Source organism: Bos javanicus, chromosome 7, assembly GCF_032452875.1.
Source record: "Bos javanicus breed banteng chromosome 7, ARS-OSU_banteng_1.0, whole genome shotgun sequence".
Taxonomy (NCBI): Eukaryota; Metazoa; Chordata; class Mammalia; order Artiodactyla; family Bovidae; genus Bos; species Bos javanicus.
Window position 1 is genome coordinate 8,173,423 of NC_083874.1, and position 27,714 is coordinate 8,201,136.

The window sequence follows — 27,714 nt, forward strand, 5'->3', positions numbered from 1 at the left end:
TAATGTAGAAAGTTTAAGGAAAGGAAAAGTACATGCAGAAAGGCACACGGGCCAGCTCAGAGAGAGACTTGTGCCTTTGGGAAGTGTAAATCCTTGATAAGTGGGCTGTTTTCCAGGTCTTTGTCTTCCCTCAGGCCAGTCATCTTGCTCTGTCACCTCTCTGGTTAATTTGCCTCAGGTCCCTCCCCTGGGTGCATGCATACCCTTCAGCCAAGATGGGTCTCAAAGTGAAGGCTTTTGGGAGAGCAAGATGCATTATGGTCTGGAATTATCCCCTGACTTTTGACACCCAAGGAGCTCCCTTGTCCCACAAAGCGGGGGATTGGAGAGCCCTTAATCCTTTACTCAAACAGGGTTTCCCTCTTTTTGTTCTCGCCTTGATTATGACCTTGACTCTTGCCGTGACGATTACCTTAAGGTCTTTACTAGAGGCAAAGACTGGGTATTTACCCTGTTTCTGTTCTTGCTTCCATTTTGGAGGGCAAACAGGAGGCTGCTTGTAAATGCCTTGACTGGTGCCCACCTGTCTCTTGTCTCAGGGAATGCAAACATGAGGCTGGTTTTAACTATTCAGTCTGAAGCCCATTTGTTTGAGTCCCGTGAATTGCAAACAGGAGGCCAGTTGTAAATCGCACTTGGAGCTCGTCTGTGTCCTGCCTCAGCTTCTCTTGTTGTGCAGCATGGGCTCTAGGGGCAGGGCTTCAGTAGCTGTGGCACGTAGGCTCGGTAGGTTCCAGGCTCTGGGGCACAGGGTCAGTAGTTGGGGCACACGGACTTAGTTGCTTCTTGGTATGTGGGATTTTCCCATGTCAGGGATTGAACCACATCTCCTGTATTGACAGGTGGATTCTTCACCACTGAGCCACCAGGGAAGCCCTGTTGAATTATTTCTTTATGGTAACTTTCCTGAAGTGGAGTTACAGGGTCAAGGAAAAGAACATTTTTACAGCTCTTGATGAAGCCAGTCGTTTCCAAAGGTTATAAATTTATACATCACCAATTCATAAAACTTTGTACTAATTTTTAGGGTGTAACAGGTCCCTATCTGGTGCTGTAGTAAAAAGCCCGTCTACCAATGCAGGAGAGATGTGGGTTCAATCCCTGGGTCAGGAAGATTCACCTGGAGAAGGCCATGGCAACCCACTCCAGTATTCTTGCCTGGAGAATCCCATGGACAGAGGGGCCTGGAGGGCTACAGTCCATATTGTTGCAGTCTCAGAAGTGATGGAAGCAACTTAGCACGCATGCACAGATCCCTGTGGAGCTGGTGGAATTTGCCTGGTACTCTTGCCTGGAAAATCCCATGCACGGATGAGCCTGGTAGGCTGCAGTCCATGGGGTCTCGAAGAGTCGGACACGACTGAACGACTTCACTTTCACTTTTCACTTTCATGCATTGGAGAAGGAAATGGCAACCCACTCCAGTGTTCTTGCCTGGAGAATCCCCAGGGACGGGGGAGCCTGATGGGCTGGCGTCTATGGGGTCACACAGAGTCGGACACGACTGAAGCGACTTAGCAGCAGCAGCAGCAGCAGTTTCTGCAGAACACTCCCTTGTTTTCTTGCATTGGATTTATGAGCTCCTTTAGGAGATTGCTGTGGGTGAGCTCTGTTTAAATACCTTTGGGAGTTCGAGGTTGCAGGAAGGGAAATCTTGAAATTCAGAAGTGGATGCTTACCTTGGGGGAGGGGGTAGATTTTGGTATTAGAAGTTTCTAAGGTTAAGCCAAAATCTGCTTCCTTAACATTTCTTCCTGGAGGTCCTTGCTTTCATCCCCAAACCACAAAGAATGTTCTCACTGCTTTAAGAGCTTGGTGTCTTCAAGGTCCCTTCGTGCTAATGTGTGAATCAGTGGTGGTTTAGTCGCTAAATCGTGTCCAACTCTTGTGACCCTATGGACTGTGTAGCCTGCCAGGCTCTTCTGTCTGTGTGAATCTGTATTACATGCTTTTTTAGATTGCCAGGTAATATTCTGTTGTATGTTGTATGGGTAAGTTCTATTTTTTTTAAATTAGACTCATTAGAAGAATTGAAGCATAGTTGATTTACAATGTTGTGTTAGTTTCAGGTGTACAGCAAAGTGGTTCAGTTATATGTTGTCAACTACGAATTGGCACTTGCCATCTGCCTCTACAAGGATTAAACCATACGCTGCTGTCGCTGCTGATTTTCAACACTCTCCAAAAGGAGTTCAGGGTGGAGAGCAGAAATGAGGCACTCTGTGCTCAGGGGGAAAAAACTGGCAGAACAGGTCTTCAGATAGTTTTTTTCAGGAGTTGATTTTATGAACCCAATTCTTGCATCTTCTCATACCTAGAAAGGCACTGAAATCCCTCATGGGGATGATTGTTCCTCGTGTCCGGCAGAAAGCTTCAGGAGACCAACAGAAACCTTCTGGAAAAATATGTGCTTGATTGCACGTATTCCTGTTCATCAAAATCGTATATATACTGCCCTTCCCTTCCTCCCCGACCTTTTTGGGGCAGTTTCTCGGAGCTATCTGAGATGCTGTCTCCCAGGCTGCAGTCCTCATTTTTCCCCAAGTAAAACTTAACTCACAACTTTCACGTTGCGCGTTTTTTAAAAGTAGACAACACGTATGTTTATATGTCTGTTCTTTTTTCAGATGCTTTCCCGTTACAGGTTATTACAAGATATTGGGCATAGTTCCCTGTGTTGTAAGTAGGTCCTAGTTTATTTTATATATAGTAGTGTGTGTATGTTAATCCCAATCTCCTAATTTATCCCTTCCTCCCTTTTTTCTTTAGTAACCATAAGTTTGCTTTCCAACAGTTTATTTTATTGTAAAGTAATTAACCTCCAATTAAAATAAATAAATTTATATTTAAAAAAATAAATAAAAAAAGAATTTAAAGAAAAACTTGAGTAAAATAATAGTATAGGGGTTTGTAGATATATGATGAACATAACGTGCATAGACCATTAGATCTTTACATGGTTCTCACTCATTGTTTCTTCAGATCTCTGCTCAACTATCACCTTTGTTTTTGTTCAGTCGCTAAATGATATCCGACTCTTCCCTCCAATTCTTTAGCCTCTTAAGGTGCTCCCCCACTCCACTGCACTCAGCGCTACCAAAAATCACATTGCTCTGTGTATCATCTCCCCACCAGAATGTGAATTCCATGAGATCAGGAGCTTGGTCAACCACACTATTTCCAGAACCTAGAACAGTATTTGGCATTGGGTAGGAATTTGATAAATTATTTTAATGTAATGAATGAGTGAACACATGGAAAATAAAAATGCTCCTACCTTTGTCTTAGCAATTCTTTGAGAAATATTTATACACATGAACAAAGAGGCAAAGACCAGGATACCGGCCACGATGTCAAAAGGCAAACTGGTTGTACACTGAGGTGACTTTTGATGTTTCATACATAAACCTTTTTTTTTCTGTTACCACTTTTTAATGTGGTGAAATAGGCAATTTTATAAATTTTACAATTTTATACATTAAAATTTATAAAATTTCATACAATTTTATACATATACAATAAAATATATAATTTTAGTCATTTTTAAGACTATAGCTCAGTAACCTTAAGTACATTCACAAGGTTGTGCAATCATTACAACTATCCATCCAAAACTTTTTCATCTTACCATACTAAAACTCTGTACTCATTAAACAATAACTCTCTAGCCCTCACCCCAAACCCTGGTAACCACCATTCTTTCTTTGTCTCTATCATACATGAACATTTAAACTTTTAATTGTATGCATGGACTAAAAAATTGAGATATAATTGACATACAACGTTATGTAAGCTTAAGGCGTACCGTGTGTTGTTTTGAAACATTTATATATTGCAATACAATTTCCACCACAGCATTAGCTAACACTTCTATCATGTCACATAATTATCATTTCTTTTCTGTGGTGAGAGCCCTTAAGATTCAGTCTCTTAGCAACTTGGAAATTTATGCTACAGCATTGTTGACTATAATCCCTATTCTGGGCATTAGACCTCCTTAACTTATTCATCATCCAGTTTGCAAGTTTGTACCTTTAAAACATCTCCCCAATTCCCCTATCTCCCAGGCTCCAATCACGACCTTTCTTCTCTGTTTCTACAAGTTCAGCTTTTAAAAGTTTCATGTACGAGTGATTTCATACAGGATTAGTCTTTGTCTGGCTTATCTCACTTAGCATAATGCCTTCAGGTTCCATCCATATTGCTGCAAGTGGCAGGATTTCCTCCTTTCTCATAGTTGAATCATATTTTTATGCTTATCTCCTAATTATGGCAAGTAATACTGACTTTCCACATATCATAGTAGGTAGCTACTCCCTTTAAAATGTAACTTTATTATATATAATTTACACACTATCAATTTACCCTTTGAAACTACAGGGTTCAATGGTCTTTGGTGTGTCTAAAGAGTTGTGCAACCACATTCCAAGGGAGTTGGAATCACCAAAGGAGTTTTAAAAATCTTTATTAAGGTAGTTTTATTCCCTATAAGGCAAACAAATTGTTATTTTTTTAAAAACAACTTTGCTATACATCAACATGAATCTGCCACAGGTCCCCATCCCGAACCCCCCTTCCTCCTCCCTCCCCATACCATCCCTCTGGGTCGTCCCAGTGCACCAGCCCCAAGCAACCAGTATCATGCATCGAACTTGGACAAAACCAATACAATATTGTAAAGTAATTAACCTCCAATTCAAATAAATAAATTTATATTAAAAAAAGCAACAATTTTGTTGTTGTTGTTGTTATTTAGTTGCTAAGTCATGTCCAACTCTTTTGTGACACCACAGACATAGCCCGCCAGGCTCCTCTGTCCAAGGGATTTCCCAGTCAAGAATATTGGGGTGGGTTGCCATTTCCTCCTTCAGGGGATCTTCCTGACCCGGGGATTGAACTCACATCTCCTGCATTGGCAGGCAGGTACTTTACCACTGAATAATCAGGGAAGCCCAAAACAACCTTATTGAGATGTGATTCACATGCCATCCAATACACCCATTTAAATCGCTCAGTTCATTGTCTTTCAGTATATTACATTATTAGCTTTTAAAAATTGTGGTAAAATATATGTGACACAAAGCTTGCCATTTTAACCATTTTAAGGTGTGTGGTTCATAATGGGCAGCCAACTTCACTATCTATTTCCAAAATTTTTTGTCACCCCAAACAGAAGCTCTGTAATCATTATGCAGTAGCTCCCCAATCTCCTTGCCTCCAGCTTCTGGTTGTCTCTAATCTACTTTGTGTCTCTATGAGTTTGCCTATTTGGAGTAGGCAAACCTATCAATGGACTCATATAACACTTGTCTGTTTATTTTTTTTAAACTTTTATTTATTTATTTGGCTGTAATGGGTCTTAGTTGTGGGATACAGGATCTTTAGTTGCAGCATTTAATTTTAGTTGTGGCATGTGGAATCTAGTTCCCTGACCAGGGATTGAACCTGGGTCCCCTGCATTGGGAGCACCAAGTATTAATCACTGGACCACCAGGGAAGTCCCAATACTTGTCTTTTTGTGTCCAGCTTACTTCATTGAATGTAACACTTTCAAATTTTATTTGTGTTGTAGATGCACTCAAGGTATTTTAAAAGAGAGAATTTATTGTGGGCATTGACCTAACAGGTAGTGGGGGACTGGAAAGGCAAGAAGGCATTTCTAGGGTTAAACCAGAGATAGTTCAGGTAGGGATCAGGTGACCTGCCCAGGCCTGGGAAGCAAAGTGAGGAGCTGAGGTTAGCAGATCCTAGAAGCACAAAGGATGGAGAAGAGTGTACCATGTGAATCTGGTACTCATACCTCTGTTACGGGTTGCTGACCAGTTGGGGCTGGTGTATTTAGGGGGAGGCATGATGATGCTAGCTTTACATATGGGTCAAAGCAATTGGAAACTGGAAAGAGCTGATACAGCTGGACAACAACAGGAAAATTCAAATCACATGTCTTTCCTCCTCCTTCCTGTCTCCCTCTTGTGTCTTGTATGGTCAGAATGTAATAGGAAGCCAATTGGGCGTAAGGAGCTCACCTTGGGTGAGTTGTGGGCATGGGTGTAGACTGTGGGCAAGGAGGTTAAATTAATTGGCCAGCATGAGGATGACCTCATTTCCTGTAATTGATGATCTGTAACGACAACTTCATAAACAGCTGAAATGTTTTATTCCCTGAATAACCCAACCCACCCACTCCAGTACTCTTGCCTGGAAAATCCCATGGATGGAGGAGCCTGGAAGGCTGCAGTCCATGGGGTCACTGAAGGTCAGACATGACTGAGCAATTTCACTTTCACTTTTCACTTTCATGCATTGGAGAAGGAAATGGCAATCGCTCCACTGTTCTTGCCTGGAGAATCCAAGGGACGGGGGAGCCTGGTGGGCTGCTGTCTATGGGGTCACACAGAGTCAGACACGACTGAAGTGACTTAGCAGCAGCAGCAGCAACCCAACCAATTAGAATGAAAGCAGACCAGTTTGTATCCCAAGTTCAGAAAGCTAGACATCCCATTGCTTTTCTTGTGTCTTGTGCTGAACTGGAGGCCTTTAAAATGGCTTAGGTGATATATCTACCTAAAGAAACTAAAGACTTATATATAGAAAACTATAAAACACTGGTGAAAGAAATCAAAGAGGACACTAATAGATGGAGAAATATACCATGTTCATGGATTGGAAGAATCAATATAGTGAAAATGAGTATACTACCCAAAGCAATTTATAGATTCAATGCAATCCCTATCAAGCTACCAACAGTATTCTTCACAGAGCTAGAACAAATAATTTCACAATTTGTATGGAAAGACAAAAAAACTTGAATAGCCAAAGCGATCCTGAGAAAGAAGAATGGAGCTGGAGGAATCAACCTGCCTGACTTCAGGCTCTACTACAAAGCCACAGTTATCAAGACAGTATGGTACTGGCACAAAGACAGAAATATAGATCAATGGAACAAAATAGAAAGCCCAGAGATAAATCCACGCACATATGGACACCTTATCTTTGACAAAGGAGGCAAGAATATACAATGGATTAAAGACAATCTCTTTAACAAGTGGTGCTGGGAAATCTGGTCAACCACTTGTAAAAGAATGAAACTAGAACACTTTCTAACACCATAGACAAAAATAAACTCAAAATGGATTAAAGATCTCAACGTAAGACCAGAAACTATAAAACTCCTAGAGGAGAACATAGCCAAAACACTCTCTCTGACATACATCACAGCAGGATCCTCTATGACCCACCTCCCAGAATATTGGAAATAAAAGCAAAAATAAACAAATGGGACCTAATTAAACTTAAAAGCTTCTGCACATCAAAGGAAACTATTAGCAAGGTGAAAAGACAACCTTCAGAATGGGAGAAAATAATAGCAAATGAAGCAACCGACAAACAACTAATCTCAAAAATATACAAGCAACTCCTACAGTTCAACTCCAGAAAAATAAATGACCCAATCAAAAAATGGGCCAAAGAACTAAATAGACATTTCTCCAAAGAAGACATACAGATGGCTAACAAACACATGAAAAGATGCTCAACATCACTCATTATTAGAGAAATGCAAATCAAAACCACTATGAGGTACCATTTCACACCAGTCAGAATGGCTGCGATCCAAAAGTCTACAAATAATAAATGCTGGAGAGGGTGTGGAGAAAAGGGAACCCTCTTACACTGTTGGTGGGAATGCAAACTAGTACAGCCACTATGGAGAACAGTGTGGAGATTCCTTAAAAAACTGGAAATAGAACTGCCTTATGATCCAGCAATCCCACTGCTGGGCATACACACTGAGGAAACCAGAAGGGAAAGAGACACGTGTACCCCAATGTTCATCGCAGCACTGTTTATAATAGCCAGGACATGGAAGCAACCTAGATGTCCATCAGCAGATGAATGGATAAGAAAGCAGTGGTACATATACACAATGGAGTATTAGTCAGCCATTAAAAAGAATACATTTGAATCAGTTCTAATGAGGTGGATGAAACTGGAACCTATTATACAGAGTGAAGTAAGCCAGAAGGAAAAACACCAATACAGTATACTAACACATATATATGGAATTTAGAAAGATGTTAACAATAACCCTGTGTACGAGACAGCAAAAGAGACACTGATGTATAGAACAGTCTTATGGACTCTGTGGGAGAGGGAGAGGGTGGGAAGATTTGGGAGAATGGCATTGAAACATGTAAAATATCATGTATGAAATGAGATGCCAGTCCAGGTTTGATGCACGATACTGGACACTTGGGGCTAGTGCACTGGGACGACCCAGAGGGATGGTATGGGAAGGGAGGAGGGAGGAGGGTTCAGGATGGGGAACACATGTATACATGTGGTGGATTCATTTTGATATTTGGCAAAACTAATACAATTATGTAAAGTTTAAAAATTAAATAAAATTAAAAAAATGGCTTAGGTGATCAATTCCTTGTGCTTCCCTTGCTAGTGTATGTTGTTGTTTAGTAGCTAAATTGTATCAAATTCTTTGCCACCTCATGGACTGCAGCATGCTAGGCTTCCCTGTCCTCCACTATCTCCTGCAATTTGCCAGGAGATAAGGTATGTGTCTATTGAGTCAGTGATGCTATCTAACCATCTCATCCTCTGCTACTGTATAGACTTTTTAAAAATAAAAAAAAAATTATTAAATAATTTTCCAGTTTATCAAGATATTTCAGTGGTCATGTATGGATGTGAAAGTTGGACTGTGAAGAAAGCTGAGCACCGAAGAATTGATGCTTTTGAACTGTGGTGTTGGAGAAGACTCTTGAGAGTCCCTTGGACTGCAAGGAGATCCAATCATTCCATTCTAAAGGAGATTAGTCCTGTGTGTTCTTTGGGAGGAATGATGCTAAAGCTGAAACTCCAGTACTTTGGCCACCTCATGGGAAGAGTTGACTCATTGGAAAAGACTCTGATGCTGGGAGGGATTGGGGGCAGGAGGAGAAGGGGATGACAGAGGATGAGAAATGGCTGGATGGCATCACCGACTTGATGGATGTAAGTTTGAGTGAACTCAGGAGTTGGTGATGGACAGGGAGGCCTGGCGTGCTGCAATTCATGGGGTCACAAAGAGTTGGACACGATTGAGCGACTGAATGGAACTGAACTGAACTGAAGTTTAAGGTGTACGATGTGATGATATATTGCATATATTGCAAAATGATTAAGTGGATAAACTTTAAAAGAAATTTATTTATTTGACTGCATCAGGTCTTAGTTGTGGCATGTGGGATCTGGTTCCCTGATCAGGGATTGAACATAGGCCCCTGCATTGGAAGGTGGATTCCTTATTTTATTGTTCTCATAGATCTGAAAAAAAATGCATTTATTTTTAATTGAAGGATAATTGCTTTACAATATTGGTTTCATTTCTGCCATATATCAACATGAATTAGCTGTAGGCATACATATGTCCCCCATCTTGAACCTCCCTCCCACCTTCCACCCTTTCCCACTGCTCTAGGCTGTTAAAGAGCCCGAGTTTGAGCTCCCTGGATCATATAGCATATTTCCATTGGCTATCTATTTTACATATGGTAGTGTATATGCTTCCATGCTACTCGCTCCATTCATCTTACCCTCTTGGGGAGGAGGATTCTTAACCACTGAACTGTCAGGGAAGTCCCCAGAAAGTGTGATTGATTAGTCATGTCTGCCATGGGCACCAACATAGAGAGGGGTGGCACACTGGCTAAATATCTGTGATCCTGTAACTAGTTGATCTCCAAGATCCCTTAGGGTTCCAAAAAGCTACAGTTCTCTGTCTGGATACCTCCTTGGGAACATTCTGGAGCTGGAACTGTCATGTAAAATACAACCACATGGCATGGAAGTGTGGCCTGTAACTTTACCATTCCCAGCACATCTGCTTATATGAAAGGAATGAGGCTCTTTATTCTCTGTGCATGATAGACATACTGGGAAGCAGCTGGCCATCAGATAAAAGGAATCAAACACACAATGCCTATCTCATCAGCCTCACTGTTTAAGTACAGAGCAAAGATTCCAACATATTCTTTTATTTTATTATTCAAAAAGACACATCTACCACAATGTCCATTGCAGCACTATTTACAGAAGTCAGAATATGGAAGCAACGTAGATGTCCATCAACAGATGAATGCATAATGAAGTTGTGGTACATATACGGAATATTACTCAACCATAAAAGGAATGAATATGAGCCAGTTGCAGTGAAGTGGATGAACCTAGAGCCTGTTATAAGTGAAATAAGCCAGAAAGAGAAAAACAAATATCACCCATTAATGCATATTGTATGGAGTCTAGAAAAATAGTACTGATGAACCTATTTGCAGGGTAGGAATGGAGACCCAACAGATTCTTAAAGTTTGACAACTATTTACTGAACATCCATTATGTTGAGGAAAGACTTGTTCCCCACCCTGGAGAAATTGTAATTTGTGTTTCCTCCTGGGTGAGAGAGCAGAATCAACTGGAAAGAATAATAGGGATGGCTTTCTGGAATAGGCAGGGGTGGGAGATAGTGGAAAGTGGGTGAACAAGAGAGAGAGGGTACTCATGCTTGGAGAAATGGTAAGAGCAAAGGCTTAGATGCAGGGATGAGTAAGACATTAGTCTTGCTGAAGCATGGTTGGGGAGGTGGGAGATGAGTTTAGATGATTGCTGATAGGAGTGGGATTGTACAGGTGTGAGAAATCAGGGTGTGGAGTTGAACCTTGATCTCTGTGTAATGAGGCACCATTGTGTCTTCTTTAGTGCTCTGGGGAGATCAAGAATTGTAGATGATATGGAGGTCAGAGGAGGAGTGAGATGGGAGGGCATAGAGACAAGGAAGAAAACTGGTGCAAAGATACAGACATGAGAGGATGGAACTAGAGAGTGACAAGGAAAGGAAGAGAATGTTTCAAAGTCAAGCTGGGCTGGGTATGGTGGCTGGTGACATATGAGGGATGAAGGAAGATGGGTATCATAGATGACTGCAGAGGTTTGAGGTTGACGTTTCCAGGGAACACTTGGAGGATGGACCAGGAAGAAATGATTCTTCTTTAGCCATGAGTTTTCAGTGATGGCAGATATGACCACAGGTTATCATGGTGGGAAAGGTCAGGGCTATAGATAGATGGAAAGTTGTCATAGACTTGGGAGCCTCTGATCCAGCTTCCAGCCCTGTGTCAGAATCCCATGGAGGTAAACTTGCCCAGTAAAGAACCTGTCTGCCAATGCAGGAGATGCAAGAGACTTGGGTTAGATCCCAAAGTTGGGAAGATCCCCCGGAGGAGGGCATGGCAACCCTCTTCAGTATTCTTGCCTGGAGAGTGCTATGGACAGAGGAGCCTGATGGATTACAGTCCATGGGGTCAAAAAGAGTCAGAGCAGACTGAGCGACTAATCACACACTCACTAATGGAAGACTTAGCAGGTAGTGGAAGTGGGGCTAGCCTGGAAGCCAGACCTTGACCCTGCCACTGGCTTACTGTGTGGTATTTGAGAAGAGATTTAGCCTCTCTAGTTCTCTATAACCTTCTCTGAAAAGTAACAGGGTAACACTAGGGGTTTTTCCATAGCTCCAACACGCTATGGTTTAGAGTGGTTGGAAGTTGACTAGTGGGAAGTTGCTGTGTGACACAAGGAAATCAATCTAGTGCTCTGTGACAACCTGGACGGGTGGGATGGGGGTGGGGTGGGAGAGAGGTTCAAGGGGGAGGGGATATATTATATTTATGGCTGATTCACATTGTTGTACGGCAGAAACAACACAACATTGTAAAGCAATTATCCTCCAATTAAAAGCAATTTTTTTTTTTTTAAAAGAGAGTTGAAACTCTGAGAGTGGGTAAATGGATGGACTGTCTCAGACAGATGTCAGAATTCAGAGCAGTGGATGGTGTGGCATGAGTTAGGAGGAAGGGCTTCAGAAAAGGAGGAAGCAGCTCCATTAACCAGAGAGAACCCATGAGGTGGATGGCGTCAAGGCACCTGCTTGCTGGCCAAAGAAGAGGGGTCTTGGAGAGAGAACAACTCTTGCTTTACTGAATTTCCAGAGGTTGAGAGGAAATCTCTGGGAGATGGGAATGGATGCAATTGCCAGGAGGAGGAGGTTATAACTCCACGTGAAATTCCAGAGCCAGTGAAGTTTTGATTGGGATGGGAGGTGATGAATGGGCATGGTTTATCAGTGGAAAATCTTGAGTGTTATCTGGTTACATTTGTATGGGAATGATTCATGGCAGAAAGAAGAGGGCTTCACCAGAGCATAGGAATAGAGAGTGGGATAAGTGAGTGTCTTTTTAGGTGTATTAATAGAGGTGGAGAGTCCAGCCTGAGGGAGGTGATGTTAATGTTATCACCATGCCTTGTGCTCAGTTTTAGCTGGTTTGCCCTAAGAAGGATGGGGATAGATTGAAGGAGGACCTTCATGAAGGGTGAAGAACTGGGCACCATTTAGCTTTGGGAAGAGAAGATTTTGGAGAAGTGGTGAGAGCTGCTTTTAAATCTCTGTGGGGGCAGAGAGGGCACCTGAAAGAGAGCTGCTCCCCCACCCTTTCTACTACTGCAGATAAAGTCGTTTCCGAAGAGTGCTTTGGATTTCAGGGTTCACTTTCTTTGCTTCCCCTTCTTGAACCATCTCTGCTTCTGCCATCCGCCGGGTCACCTGCAGCAACAGGAATGGTCAGCTTGGGGCTGGGCTTTTGGGGGAGTCAGGTGATGGGCTTATTGGGAGGAAGTTAGGGCAGGTGAGTCTCCTTGTCTTAAAGTGAGAGACCTTTACTGTCTCATCCTACATTATAAGCAGGCTTTCCTGTTGGCTCAGAAGGTAAAGAATTTGCCTTCATTGCAGGAGAGCCAGGTTCCATCCCTGTGTCAGGAAGATCCCCTGGAGAAAGAAATGGCCACCCACTCCAGTATTCTTGCCTGGAGAACTCCACAGACAGAGGAGCCTGGGGGGCTAAAGTCTAAGAGGTAGCAAGGAGTTGGGTATGACTGAGCAACTAACACTTTCACACCATAATTTCTGTGGAATCACTGGCTGCACATTCTTGTTATATGTTTTTTTCTAATCTACCAAAATAACACATACCCATCAGAATGTCCAAATATGAGTTAAACCTAAGGGGCTTGTTTACAGAAATTTATCCATATTTCATCTAAATTATCTCACATACTGTAAGCTTTGGAATTCCCTGCTTTAGGGAAAGTCACTTCTGGGAGATGGGTGTTCTAGTTTCTGTGCTGGGACCCAGGTTGGCCTTGGAGCAGGACACAAGGGAGGGGAAACACGCAGAAAGGTTTGGAGGAGGCTCAGCCTGCTATGCTTCCAGGGGGTGCAGTTAGTAAAGAATGTGCCTGCCAATGCTGGAGGCGCAAAGGATGTGGGCTTGATCTTTGGGTCAGGAAGATCCCCTGGAGAAGGAAATGGTAACCCACTCCAGTATTCTTGCCTGGGAAATCCCATGGATAGAGGAGCCTGGCAGCCTATAGTCTGTGGAGTCACAAAGAGTCGGACATGACCGAGTGACTGGGCATGCACATACATCCCGTTCTGCATGCTCCCTGATCAGGCTGGGTGGGGGTTCCAAGGTACCTTCTCCCAACTCACCTCTGTCAGAAGCTCGAGGATGGGTCCTTTCTTATTGATGAACACATCAACCAGAGTCTGGATGAAGTAGGAGCCCTCCTGGTCGTGTCTGTAGGCAATGTACCCTGGGAATTCCAGAGAAGTGGGCTCAGGGGAGCTCAGTAGGGGTGGGTGACTGTGTGTGTGTGTGTGTGTGTGTGTGTGCACGCACGTGTGCACATGCATGCATGCACATACATCTGCATGCACATATGCTACAAAATGCCTTGGACAATGGTGGGTCCTGGAGGGGAGTCTCAAGGGTCAGGAGTGGCAGGCGAGGTGGAGAAGCAGGCCTCACTGGGTCAGCTGGAAGCTCATACCCTCTATGGTGGAGAAGACATGGAGGGTGTCTGTGTACGTTGGGATGGTTTCAGGAGTGTTTTCTGTGATCATCACAAGATGCCCTCCAGTGACTGGTTCACCAGGGTCCCTTTGCTCTGAAACATCAAGAAGGAAAAGGCAAAATCAGAGAGAAAGAAGGAGAAAAAAAAGAAGGTCATAAGACAGATGGGAAACCCAAGGCTTATCAGGGGTTTTGGATCTGGGAGGGAGGGGCTCTGTGTCCTTGGCTCTTAGCCCCACCTCCTCGACAAGCCTGCACGATGTACACCTTAGGCTTGGCTCTCAGGGCCCGGCAGTTCTTGTTGTTCAGAGCCTGGAAGAGGTCCTCCAGCTCGACCATCTTCTCATCCTCCCCTTTGAGGCGCCCTTCTAATCCGTGTGCCATGAGAACCACAAAGGCACAGCTGATAAAGTCTTCTCGGGCGTCGATGGCCTGTTGGAACTTTTCCAACTCTTCCTGGAATTGCTGGAGAGAGAGGAAGGGCCGAACTCGGGGTGACTCCGGAATCCACCTTCTTCAGCCCCCACCCCTCCCCTGCTGGGCTGGAGCTGGCAGTGCAATACCTGGGCGGTAGGGTCTCTCTTCATGGTGCTCTCAAAGCCCAGCTGCTGGAACATGCGCTCCAGCGCATCCAGATCTGCCTCGGAACCTTCACGGGCTTTGGTGACGCACAGTGTCAGGGCCAGGCGGGCACCCGACATGTCGTATGTCTCCTGGGCCAAGAGACGACAGAAATTATCAAAGGGGTATTGCAAGGGGAGGAGAAAGCCCATGTGGTCCAAAGATGCCTGGGGGTAGGGTTGCTGAGTAAAATACAGAATGTTAAGGTATACTCAAGATTCAGATAAAAAAAAACAACCCCAAGTTTTAAAGAATAAAGGCCTCAGATGGTGAATCTGCCTGCAATGTGGAAGACCCAGGTTTGATCTCAGGGTTGGGAAGATCCCCTGGAGAAGGGAATGGCGACCCACTCCAGTATTCTTGCCTGGAAAATCCCATGGACAGAGGAGCCTAGTGGGCTACAGTCCATGGGGCCACAAAGAGTTGGACATGACTGAGCGATTAACACTTTGAAGAATAAGTATGTCCTCAATATTGCATGGAGTATATTTACACTGAAAGGTTATTTGTTGTTGACGTGAAATTAAAATCTGACTGGGCATCTTTTATTTTTATTTGCCAAATCTGGCAATTCAACCTGAAGTCCAGTGTGAACTTGAATAAGTCACTGCTCCTATTTGAATCTCAGTTTCCAAATATAGGGGCTTCCCTGGTGGTTCAGATGGTAAAGAATCCGCCTGCAATATGGGAGACTTGGGTTCAATCCCTGAGTCAGGAAGATCTCCTGGAGAAAGGAATGGCAACCCACTCCAGTATTCTTGCCTGGAGAATTCCATGGACAGAGGAATCTGGTAAGCTACAGTCCACGGGGTTGAAAAGAGTCAGGCATGACTGAGTGATTGACACACTCCCAAGTAGAGACAATGAATATGTGTGAGGGGGGCAGATTTTGAGAGTCTCCTCCAGTTGTCACATTTGATAGCTTTGTCTCTCTCTCCATCATTCCCAAGAGTATTCTGAGCATTACCTTCTCACTTGCAGAGGTCTCAGACTTTATGAAGCTAATTCTGAGATTCTATCTTGTCCTATCAGAGGAAGAAGAATATTGGGGCCAAAATTTCTTCTTTTAGAAGAAAAGCAGGGTGAGACTTCCCTGGTGGTTCAGTGGTTAAGAATCTGCCTTCCAATGCAGGAGGCACGGGTTCGATTCCTGGTCCGGGAACTAAGATTCCACATGCCATGGGGCAATAAACCCATGTGCCACATCTAGAGAGAAGCCCTCTAGCTGCAATGAGGATCCTTTGTGCCCCCATTAAAACCCAGTTTAACCAAAAATATGTAAATAGTTATTAAAAAAAGAGAAGTAGAATACTGAGTACCATAATTATAAGAATTTTATCATCGAGACAAAGGTAGCCAGGGTGCCCCCTTCTTTTCCCAGTTGCCACAACTTCAGTTCCATTGCTGAGTCTTTTTCTCCAGCTGAATGATCACAAAGCACCTGAGTTCTGAATCCACGTCATGACTTTTCACCCCCTCTAGTGTCTCAAACATTGAGTTCCTCTCTTCCCCTCTTCCCAGATGCTCCCACCCCTCTCCCCTAGCTTGTACCCAGCCCACCTCTTCCAAAGGCTGAGGACTGCTCATCTCTTTTGATTCTGAGTCCAAATCTCACCACCCTTGGCTGATCCTAAGGGAAAAGGGACAAGAGAAGATAGGTTAAAGGTCTCCAAATGAAGACAGAGGGGCTCAGGGGACAGACTAGCTTGTCTATTTGGGTTTTTGAGACTGAACAGGATACCAGTGGTGGGGACTTGGTTCATGTTCAGACTTGGGGCAAGAGATGACATTTCATGAAGTGTGTCCTGTTTAGTGCAATACTCTGGTGATTCTCGTTCATTGCTTCCCAGGTGGCTCAATGGTAAAGAACCTGCCTGCCATTACAGCAGATGTAAAAGACACAGGTTTGATCCCTGAGTAGGGAAGATCCCCTGGAGAAGGAAATGACAACCCACTCCAGTATTCTTGCCTGGGAAATCCCATGGACAGAGGAGCCTGGTGGGCTACAGTCCATGGGCTTGCAGAGTTGGAATAACTGAGCAACTGAACAATAACGACAATGTTCACTGCAGCATTTTTTACAAATGCCAAGATATGGAAACAACCTACATGCTCATGGTAGATGAATGGATGAAGAAGATACTTATATAAATGATGGAATATTATTCAACCATAAAAAGAATGAGATCTTGTCATTTGCGACCACATGGATGGACCTAGAGGGCATTATGCTAAGTGAATAAAATTGGACAGAGGAAGACAAATGCTGTATGATTCCACTTATATGTGGAATCAAAAAGGAAAAAAAAAAACCCAAAGCAAATGAAGAAACATAACAAAACATAAACAGAGCTATAGATACAGAAAACAAACAGGTGTGTTTCCAGAGGGGAAGAGGATGGGGGTCATGAGAGGAATAGGTAAAGAAGATTAAGAGGTACAAACTCCTAGTTACCAAGTAAAAGAGTCATGGGTAAGAAATGTACAGTGTGGGGAATTTAGTCAATATCTATTGATACCGTTGTATGCTGACACATTGTGATTAGACATTGTGGCAATCAGTTTGAGATGTACAGAAATATCAAACCACTGTGCTGTGTAACAGGAACTAACAGTGTGTTAGGACAATTATACTCAGAAACAAAGAAATTAATAAAAAAGAGATTAGATTTGTGGTTATCAGAGGTGGAGGGGGGAGGGGAATTGGATGAGGGAAGTCAAAATGTACAACTTCTAGTTATAACATAAATAAGTATTAGGGATGTAGTGTACAAGATGGTAATATAATCAACATTGCTGTATGCTATACATGAAAGTTAAGACAGGAGGGGAGGAGCTAAGATGGCGGAGGAGTAGGACGGGAAGAACACTTTCTCCCCCACAAATTCATCAAAAGAACATTTAAATGCCGAGTAAATTCCACAAAACAACTTCTGAATGCTGGCAGAGGACATCAGGCACCCAGAAAAGCAACCCAACTCTTCAAAAGGAGGTAGGGAAAAATATAAAAGACAAAAAAAAGGGACAAAAGAGGGAGGGACGGAGTTCCGTCCCGGGAAGGGAGTCTTAAAAAGAGAAAAGTTTCCAAACACCAGGAAACCTTCTCACTGCCGAATCTGCACCGAGCCTTGGAAGCACAGAGGGCAACGTAACAGGGAGGAAAAATAAATAATTAAAACCCACACATTGCGAGCCCTACGGTAACTCCCCCAGTGGAGAAGCAGCACTGATGCCTGCACACGCCATTAGCAAGTGGGGGCTGGGCAGGGAGGCGCGGCGCGGGCTGCATCGCAAGGATCTGGCCTGAATACCCCGAGCACTATCTGAGCGAAATAATTTGGGCTAGCAAACCAGACTGTGGGATATCTACCACGCGAAAAGCCAGCCCTAACCTATGACACCGCCAGGCCCGCGCACGGAACAAAGAACTGAACAGAGATAGCCGGCGGCAGACCATCCCCCTCCAGTGATAGGCAGCCAGAGCCGGAAGGGGACAATCGCAGCCCCAGAGAGACATTATCTATGAAACTGTAAGCAGGCTTCTTTGCTAACTAAAACTTCTTGGGGGTCTGGACGGTCAACATCTGCCTGAGAAGGTGTGCCGGTGCACAACTAGATAACCGAGCGGCGGGGAGGCGATAAGTCGCAGCAATCGCGCGTGCAAAACACCTCATCACCTGAGCTGCTCGGATCTGGGAAGGGCACAAAACGCAGGCCCAACCGAGAGTCTGCGCCTCTGAGGACTACCCGAGTGCCTGAACCTGAGCGGCTTGGACCTGGGAAGTACAGGCAGCCCAGAGCCGGCCGCGGATGGTTCACGGTGGAGCAACCTAGAGCCTGAGCAGCGTGTGCAGAGAGGCTACACGCGACGTGAACAGGGGGCAGACCCAGTGTGGCTGAGGCACTGTGAGCGCACGCCAGTGTTATTTGTTTGCAGCATCCCTCCCTACCTCCCCTCAGTGTGACTGAACAAGTGAGCCTATTAAAAAAAAAATAAAAATTAAGTCCTCTATTATTCCTTTAATTTCCACTTTTATAACCGATTACTTTGCAAAAAAAAAAAAAAAAAAAAGACCCTATTTTTTTAAAGCAAACTTCATATATATATATAATTTTTTTTAATAATTTTTTGACCTTTTTTTTTTCTTTTTCCTTCTTTTCTTTAACATTGTATTTTTGAAATTCCAAACTCTACTCTAGATTTTTAATTTTAGCTTTTTAGTATTTGTTATCAATTTTGTACCTATAGTTTTTTTTTTGTTTTGTTTTTATATAATTTCTGTGACCCTTTTTTATTTTTTCTTTTTCTTTTTCTCTGTTTCTTTCTCTTCTTCTTTTAAATAACATTGTATATCTGAAATTCCAAACTCTGTTCTAGATTTTTAATTTATGCTTTTTGGTATTTGTTATCAATTTTGTACCTGTACTCTTTTTTTTTTTTTATAATTTATGCGACCTTGTTTGTTCTTGTTTGTTTGTTTTTTCCTCTCTCTTTCTTTTTCTTCTTTTTTTTTTTTAACATTGTATTTTTGAAATTCCAAACTCTGCTCTAGATTTTTAACTTTTGCTATTTGGTATTAGTTATCAATTTTGTACCTATATTTTCTTTATAATTTTTGCAACCTTGTTTGTTTTTGTTTGTTCATTTTTTCTCTTTCTTTTCCTTCTTTTCTTTAACATCGTATTTTTGAAATTCCAAATTCTACTCTAGATTTTAAATTTTTGTTTTTATGTATTTCTTACCAATTTTGTACCTTAAGAACCCAATCTTCAGTACCCATTTTTCACTAGGGAGCGAGATTACTGGCTTAACTGCTCTCTCTCCCTTTGGACTCTCCTTTTTCTCCACTAGGTCGCCTGTGTCTCCTTCTTACCCCCTCTCTACTCTACCCAACTCTGTGAATTTCTGTGTGTTCCAGACGGTGGAGAACACTTAGGGAACTGATTACTGGCTGGATCTGTCTCCCTCCTTTTCATTCCCCCCATTTATCCTCCTGGCCACCTCTGCCACCTTCTTCCTTCTTCTCTTCTCTGTATAACTCTGTGAACAATTCTGAGTGGTCCAGTTGTGGAGTGCACATAAGGAAGAGATTACTGAATAGCCCACTCTCTCCTCTATTGATTCCACCTCATCTCATTCGGATCACCTCTAACTCTCTCCTCACTCTTCTCCATATAACGCTGTAAACCTCTCTGGGCGAAACAAGTTTCAGGGCAAGACATACCAAGCAAATTCTCCAGCAGCAAGGAACACAGCCCTGAGCTCCAAGATACAGGCAGCCCAAAGTCACCCCAAAACCATAGACATCCCATAACTCATTACTGGACATTTTATTGCACTCCAGAGAGAAGAAATACAGCTCCACTCACCAGAACACCGACACAAGCTTCCCTAACCAAGAAACCTTGACAAGCCACCTGTATAAACCCACACAGAGCGAGGAAACGCCACAATAAATAGAACTCCACAAACTGCCAGAATACAGAAAGGACACCCCAAACTCAGCAATTTAAACAAGATGAAGAGACAGAGGAATACCCAGCAGATAAAGGAACAGGATAAATGCCCACCAAACCAAACAAAAGAGGAAGAGATATGGAATCTACCTGATAAAGAATTCCGAATAATGATAGTGAAATTGATCCAAAATCTTGAAATCAAAATGGAATCACAGATAAATAGCTTGGAGACAAAGATTGAGAAGATGCAAGAAAGGTTTAACAAGGACCTAGAAGAAATAAAAGAGAGTCAATATAAAATGAATAATGCAATAAATGAAGTTAAAAACACTCTGGAGGCAACAAATAGTAGAATAACAGAGGCAGAAGATACGATTAGTGAATTAGAAGATAGAATGGTAGAAATAAATGAATCAGAGAAGATAAAAGAAAAACAAATTAAAAGAAATGAGGACAATCTCAGAGACCTAGAGGACAATATTAAATGCTACAACATTCGAATCATAGGGGTTCCAGAAGAAGAAGACAAAAAGAAAGACCATGAGAAAATACTTGAGGAGATAATAGTGGAAAACTTCCCTAAAATGGGGAAGGAAATAATCACCCAAGTCCAAGAAACCCAGAGAGTCCCAAACAGGATAAACCCAAGGTGAAACACCCCAAGACACATATTAATCAAATTAACAAAGATCAAACACAAAGAACAAATATTAAAAGCAGCAAGGGAAAAACAACAAATAACACACAAGGGAATTCCCATTAGGATAACAGCTGATATTTCAATAGAAACTCTTCAAGCCAGGAGGGAATGGCAAGACATACTTAAAGTGATGAAAGAAAATAACCTACAGCCCCGATTATTCTACCCAGCAAGGATCTCATTCAAATATGAAGGAGAAATCAAAAGCTTCTCAGACAAGCAAAAGCTGAGAGAATTCAGCACCACCAAACCAGCTCTCCAACAAATACTAAAGGATTTTCTCTAGACAGAAAACACAAAAACAGTGTATAAACTCGAACCCAAAACAATAAAGTAAATGGCAATGGGATCATACTTATCAGTAATTACCTTAAATGTAAATGGGTTGAATGCCCCAACCAAAAGACAAAGACTGGCTGAATGGATACAAAAACAAGACCCCTACATATGTTGTCTACAAGAGACCCACCTCAAAACAGGGGACACATACAGACTGAAAGTGAAGGGCTGGAAAAAGATTTTCCATGCAAATAGGGACCAAAAGAAAGCAGGAGTAGCAATACTCATATCAGATAAAATAGACTTTAAAACAAAGGCTGTGAAAAGAGACAAAGATGGTCACTACATAATGATCAAAGGATCAATCCAAGAAGAAGATATAACAATTATAAATATATATGCACCCAACACGGGAGCACCGCAATATGTAAGACAAATGCTAACAAGTATGAAAGGAGAAATTAACAATAACACAATAATAGTGGGAGACTTTAATACCCCACTCACACCTATGGATAGATCAACTAAACAGAAAATTAACAAGGAAACACAAACGTTAAATGATACAATAGACCAGTTAGACCTAATTGATATCTATAGGACATTTCATCCCAAAACAGTGAATTTCACCTTTTTCTCAAGCGCACATGGAATCTTCTCCAGGATAGATCACATCCTGGGCCATAAATCTAGCCTTGGTAAATTCAAAAAAATAGAAATCATTCTAAGCATCTTTTCTGACCACAATGCAGTAAGATTAGATCTCAATTACAGGAGAAAAACTATTAAAAATTCCAACATATGGAGGCTGAACAACACGCTGCTGAATAACCAACAAATCACAGAAGAAATAAAAAATCAAAATTTATATAGAAACTAATGAAAATGAAAACACAACAACTCAAAACCTGTGGGACACTTTAAAAGCAGTCCTAAGGGGAAAGTTCATAGCAATACAGGCATACCTCAAGAAACAAGAAAAAAGTCAAATAAATAACCTAACCCTACACCTAAAGCAACTAGAAAAGGAAGAAATGAAGAACCTCAGGGTTAGTAGAAGGAAAGAAATCTTAAAAATTAGGGCAGAAATAAATGCAAAAGAAACAAAAGAGACCATAGCAAAAATCAACAAAGCCAAAAGCTGGTTCTTTGAAAGGATAAATAAAATTGACAAACCATTAGCCAGACTCATCAAGAAACAAAGGGAGAAAAATCAAATCAATAAAATTAGAAACGAAAATGGAGAGATCACAACAGACAACACAGAAATACAAAGGATCATAAGAGACTACTATCAACAATTATATGCCAATAAAATGGACAACGTGGAAGAAATGGACAAATTCTTACAAAAGTACAACTTTCCAAAACTGGACCAGGAAGAAATAGAAAATCTTAACAGACCCATCACAAGCACGGAAATTGAAACTGTAATCAAAAATCTTCCAGCAAACAAAAGCCCAGGTCCAGACGGCTTCACCGCTGAATTCTACCAAAAATTTAGAGAAGAGCTAACACCTATCCTGCTCAAACTCTTCCAGAAAATTGCAGAGGAAGGTAAACTTCCAAACTCATTCCATGAGGCCACCATCACCCTAATACCAAAACCTGACAAAGATCTCACAAAAAAAGAAAACTACAGGCCAATATCACTGATGAACATAGATGCAAAAATCCTTAACAAAATTCTAGCAATCAGAATCCAACAACACATTAAAAAGATCATACACCATGACCAAGTGGGCTTTATCCCAGGGATGCAAAGATTCTTCAATATCCGCAAATCAATCAATGTTATACACCACATTAACAAATTGAAAAACAAAAACCATATGATTATCTCAATAGATGCAGAGAAAGCCTTTGACAAAATTCAACATCCATTTATGATAAGAACTCTCCAGAAAGCAGGAATAGAGGGAACATACCTCAACATAATAAAAGCTATATATGACAAACCCACAGCAAACATTATCCTCAATGGTGAAAAATTGAAAGCATTTCCTCTAAAGTCAGGAACAAGACAAGGGTGCCCACTTTCACCATTACTATTCAACATAGTTTTGGAAGTTTTGGCCACAGCAATCAGAGCAGAAAAAGAAATAAAAGGAATCCAAATTGGAAAAGAAGAAGTAAAACTCTCACCGTTTGCAGATGACATGATCCTCTACATAGAAAACCCTAAAGACTCCACCAGAAAATTACTAGAACTAATCAATGATTATAGTAAAGTTGCAGGATATAAAATCAACACACAGAAATCCCTTGCATTCCTATACACTAATAATGAGAAAACTGAAAGAGAAATTAAGGAAACAATTCCATTCACCATTGCAACGGAAAGAATAAAATACTTAGGAATATATCTACCTAAAGAAACCAAAGACCTATATATAGAAAACTATAAAACACTGGTGAAAGAAATCAAAGAGGACACTAATAGATGGAGAAATATACCATGTTCATGGATTGGAAGAATCAGTATAGTGAAAATGAGTATACTACCCAAAGCAATTTATAGATTCAATGCAAGCCCTATCAAGCTACCAACAGTATTCTTCACAGAGCTAGAACAAATAATTTCACAATTTGTATGGAAATACAAAAAACCTCGAATAGCCAAAGCTATCTTGAGAAAGAAGAATGGAACTGGAGGAATCAACCTGCCTGACTTCAGGCTCTATTACAAAGCCACAGTTATCAAGACAGTATGGTACTGGCACAAAGACAGAAATATTGATCAATGGAACAAAATAGAAAGCCCAGAGATAAATCCACGCACATATGGACACCTTATCTTTGACAAAGGAGGCAAGAATATACAATGGATTAAAGACAACCTCTTTAACAAGTGGTGCTGGGAAAACTGGTCAACCACTTGTAAAAGAATGAAACTAGAACACTTTCTAACATCATACACAAAAATAAACTCAAAATGGATTAAAGATCTCAATGTAAGACCAGAAACTATAAAACTCCTAGAGGAGAACATAGGCAAAACACTCTCCGACATACATCACAGCAGGATCTTCTATGACCCACCTCCCAGAATATTGGAAGTAAAAGCAAAAATAAACAAATGGGACCTAATTAAACTTAAAAGCTTCTGCACATCAAAGGAAACTATTAGCAAGTTGAAAAGACAGCCTTCAGAATGGGAGAAAATAATAGCAAATGAAGCAACCGACAAACAACTAATCTCAAAAATATACAAGCAACTCCTACAGTTCAACTCCAGAAAAATAAATGACCCAATCAAAAAATGGGCCAAAGAACTAAATAGACATTTCTCCAAAGAAGACATACAGATGGCTAGCAAACACATGAAAAGATGCTCAACATCACTCATTATCAGAGAAATGCAAATCAAAACCACTCTGAGGTACCATTTCACACCAGTCAGAATGGCTGCGATCCAAAAGTCTACAAGCAATAAATGCTGGAGAGGGTGTGGAGAGAAGGGAACTCTCTTGCACTGTTGGTGGGAATGCAAACTAGTACAGCCACTATGGAGAACAGTGTGGAGATTCCTTAAAAAACTGGAAATAGAACTGCCTTATGATCCAGCAATCCCACTGCTGGGCATACACACTGAGGAAACCAGAAGGGAAAGAGACACGTGTACCCCAATGTTCATCGCAGCAGTGTTTATAATAGCCAGGACATGGAAGCAACCTAGATGTCCATCAGCAGATGAATGGATAAGAAAGCAGTGGTACATATACACAATGGAGTATTACTCAGCCATTGAAAAGAATACATTTGAATCAGTTCTAATGAGGTGGATGAAACTGGAACCTATTATACAGAGTGAAGTAAGCCAGAAGGAAAAACACCAATACAGTATACTAACGCATATATATGGAATTTAGAAAGATGGAAACAATAACCCTGTGTACGAGACAGCAAAAGAGACACCGATGTATAGATCAGTCTTATGGACTCTGTGGGAGAGGGAGAGGGTGGGGAGATTTGGGAAAATAGCATGGAAACATGTATAATATCATGTATGAAACGAGTCGCCAGTCCAGGTTTGATGCACGGTACTGGATGCTTGGGGCTGGTGCACTGGGATGACCCAGAGGGAGGGGAGGGGAAGGAGGAGGGTGGAGGGTTCAGGATGGGGAACGCAGGTATACCTGTGGCGGATTCATTTCGGTATTTGGCAAAACTAATACAATATTGTAAAGTTTAAAAATAAAATAAAATTTGAAAAAAAAAAAAGAAAGTTAAGACAGTAAATCTGAGTTCTCATCACAAGAAAAATATTTTCCTTTTTCTTTAATTTTGTATCTATGTGAGATGTTGGATGTTCAGTAAACTTATCATGATAATCATTTCATGGTGTATGTAAATCAAATCATTATGCTGTACACCCTAAACTTATTCAGTGTTGTATGTCAATTGTATCTCAATAAAACTGGAAGAAAAAATAAAATGAGACTGTCATCAAAGTGGGGAATACAATTTTGAAACTGTCCCGGAAGGTCTCAAATCTGAATAGATCAATTCAGCTTCCTCCCTCTGCCTTGAGCCTGAACATCTGTCCAAGTTCTTCATTCTCATCTCTGATTCTTTTTCTGGATAGAATGACTTTTTCCATAGTCTTGGCATTTTCCCATTTCTTTACTTTTTGTTACATTTTGTCCTCAATCTTGAGTGCTTTTTACTAGTTAACACCCTGCTCTGCCAATCTTGGGAGCATCAGGTCTGCTATGACTTCCCCCCACCATTTATCCATCCACTCACACATCTGTCCATCCCATCCAACCAACCAGCCATTCATCCATCTGTTCATTCATTTATCCATCCCTCCACGGATCCATCCATTCATCAGTCCATCCAACACCTGCCCATTCATTCGTTCATCCACTCATCTATCCATCCATCTACTTCTCCATCCAATCACCCATATGTCTATCTATCCAGCAAATATTTTCTGGGTGTCTATTATGTGCTGGGCACTGGGAATACACTGTATAAGACAGACATGATCCCTGCCATAAGGTAGCTCTAGTCTATGATAGAAACTGGAGCCAGTGCTGTGAGGAAAAAGGAATTCAACACTTTGAGAAAGAAAGCGGAAGGAAGCTTAACCTAGAATTAAGTCCTGCCTTGGCCCCTTCCCAGCTGTGTGACCTTGAGCATCCCACTCTCCTCTCTGAGACAGTTTTCCTGTCTGAAAAGGACCTAGAAACAATAGATGCTTTATAGCAATGGCACTGTAAAGTGGGTTTTAGGATCCCTGTTGACCCATTGGAAATTGCCTCTCCTTCCTCTGGGCTCCCACAGCTCTGCCAGTCTATACTTATGTTACAACTTTTGATTCTTATTCTAGTGACTGAACGAGCAGCTCCATTTTCAGAACTGATAGCCTGACTTCTTTGTCTCTGTCTCCATCAGGGTCACCAGTGTGGGAATGGGCACAGAGCTGGTGTCAGGGAGAATTTGTTGGGTAAACAAATAAATGAACAAATGAAAGAAAGAATGATGGATGTGTAACTGGATGCACATTTCTTCTGTTCTGCCCAAATTGGACTGAGCATCCATTCGTACAGGGAGAGGGAAAAGAGAGAGGAGGAAGTAGGGGACTAAGGGGGAGAGGGGAGAGAGACAGAGAGCTGTAGACAGACAAACACACACTCACATACATACACACAGAGAGACAGAGAGAGACAGACAGACACACATCTACACATACAGAGAGACAGAGACAGACACACACACACACATACATACACAGAGAGACAGAGACAGACACAGACAGACAGACAGACAGATACAGACATTTAATATCACTTACTGACTTTGGAAGTAACTTCCCAAAATCAGGCTCTCTCACCACGCTCCTAGCTGCCGACACGTCAGGGCACTGAGGAGGGGTCAGGCTGCACGTGCTGACCTTGGAGAAAGGGCTGCCAGCCTGGGATCTTCTCAGGTGTCTATTGAGAGGCCCATCTATGAACTGGGCAACACAGCTGTCTGGGCCTTTATTGCTGGCAAGCTTTCTGTTGCTCAAGAAACCTTATGACAGGAGGGACACACCCTTGACACAAACTCGGTGAGGAAACAGAACCAAACGCCCATGGAACGAGTGATGGCAAAGCTTTGCTGACACCCCCTGGCTAAGGAGGCTGAGGCAGAGCATCCAAATTAGCCAGGGGCTTTGATGCCATCCCAACCACCAAGCACCTCCCAGATTCCAGCTCATCATTCTCATTCTTACAGCTCTTCTATCCCTTCCACATTTGACTGTGCAGATAATGCCAACTTCACATGTTTATTAACTCCTCCAGTCCTCAACAGTCCTAGGAAATCAGCACTGTTGCTCCCATGAAGCAACTGAGACTCAGAGGTGAAATGACTGTCCGACCACTAGTTGGCACAGTTGGTATTCAAATCCAAGAGGGACCAGCCCCAGAGTGTTTGGTCCAGCTCCCTGGATGGACATTTCACAGTTGTTTCAGTCTCTCTCTTCTCTTCCTCATGACCTCCTTCCTCTATACTTTTTTAGCTTTAATTTTATTTTACTTTTAAATTCAACTGACTTTTAATTAAAAAATTATTTTAAAATATGATTTTAAAGGTTACTTTCCATTTATAGTTATTATAAAATATTGGCTATATACCACATGTTGTACAGTGTATTCTTTTGTTTAGCTATTTAAAAATAAACAGCAATTTTAATTAATTAAAATATTT

At 41.8% G+C, this 27,714-nt stretch overlaps 1 protein-coding gene across 1 annotated transcript; it reads right to left on the minus strand.

Annotated features, from left to right (window-relative positions):
- Window positions 1-12,016: 12,016 nt before the first annotated feature.
- CASP14 (caspase 14) lies at window positions 12,017-27,308 on the minus strand. Its single transcript, XM_061421813.1, has 7 exons — window positions 26,816-27,308; window positions 16,134-16,203; window positions 14,516-14,665; window positions 14,192-14,417; window positions 13,930-14,046; window positions 13,589-13,692; window positions 12,017-12,643 (listed from the first exon to the last, which is right to left on the minus strand). Exons 2-7 carry the CDS (start codon window positions 16,158-16,160, stop codon window positions 12,539-12,541), a joined length of 729 nt encoding a protein of 242 aa, XP_061277797.1. The 5' UTR covers window positions 16,161-16,203; window positions 26,816-27,308; the 3' UTR covers window positions 12,017-12,538.
- Window positions 27,309-27,714: the final 406 nt, after the last annotated feature.

Excerpts from the sequence above, each read along its gene's own strand:
- CASP14 (XM_061421813.1), bottom strand. The coding sequence starts at position 16,160 with ATGAGCAGTCCTCAGCCTTTGGAAGAG. Across the intron at positions 14,666-16,133 it reads GTCCTCAGCCTTTGGAAGAG|GAGACATACGACATGTCGGG; the intron begins GTGGGCTGGGTA and ends CTCTTGGCCCAG. Across the intron at positions 14,047-14,191 it reads CGTGCAGGCTTGTCGAGGAG|AGCAAAGGGACCCTGGTGAA; the intron begins GTGGGGCTAAGA and ends TTGATGTTTCAG.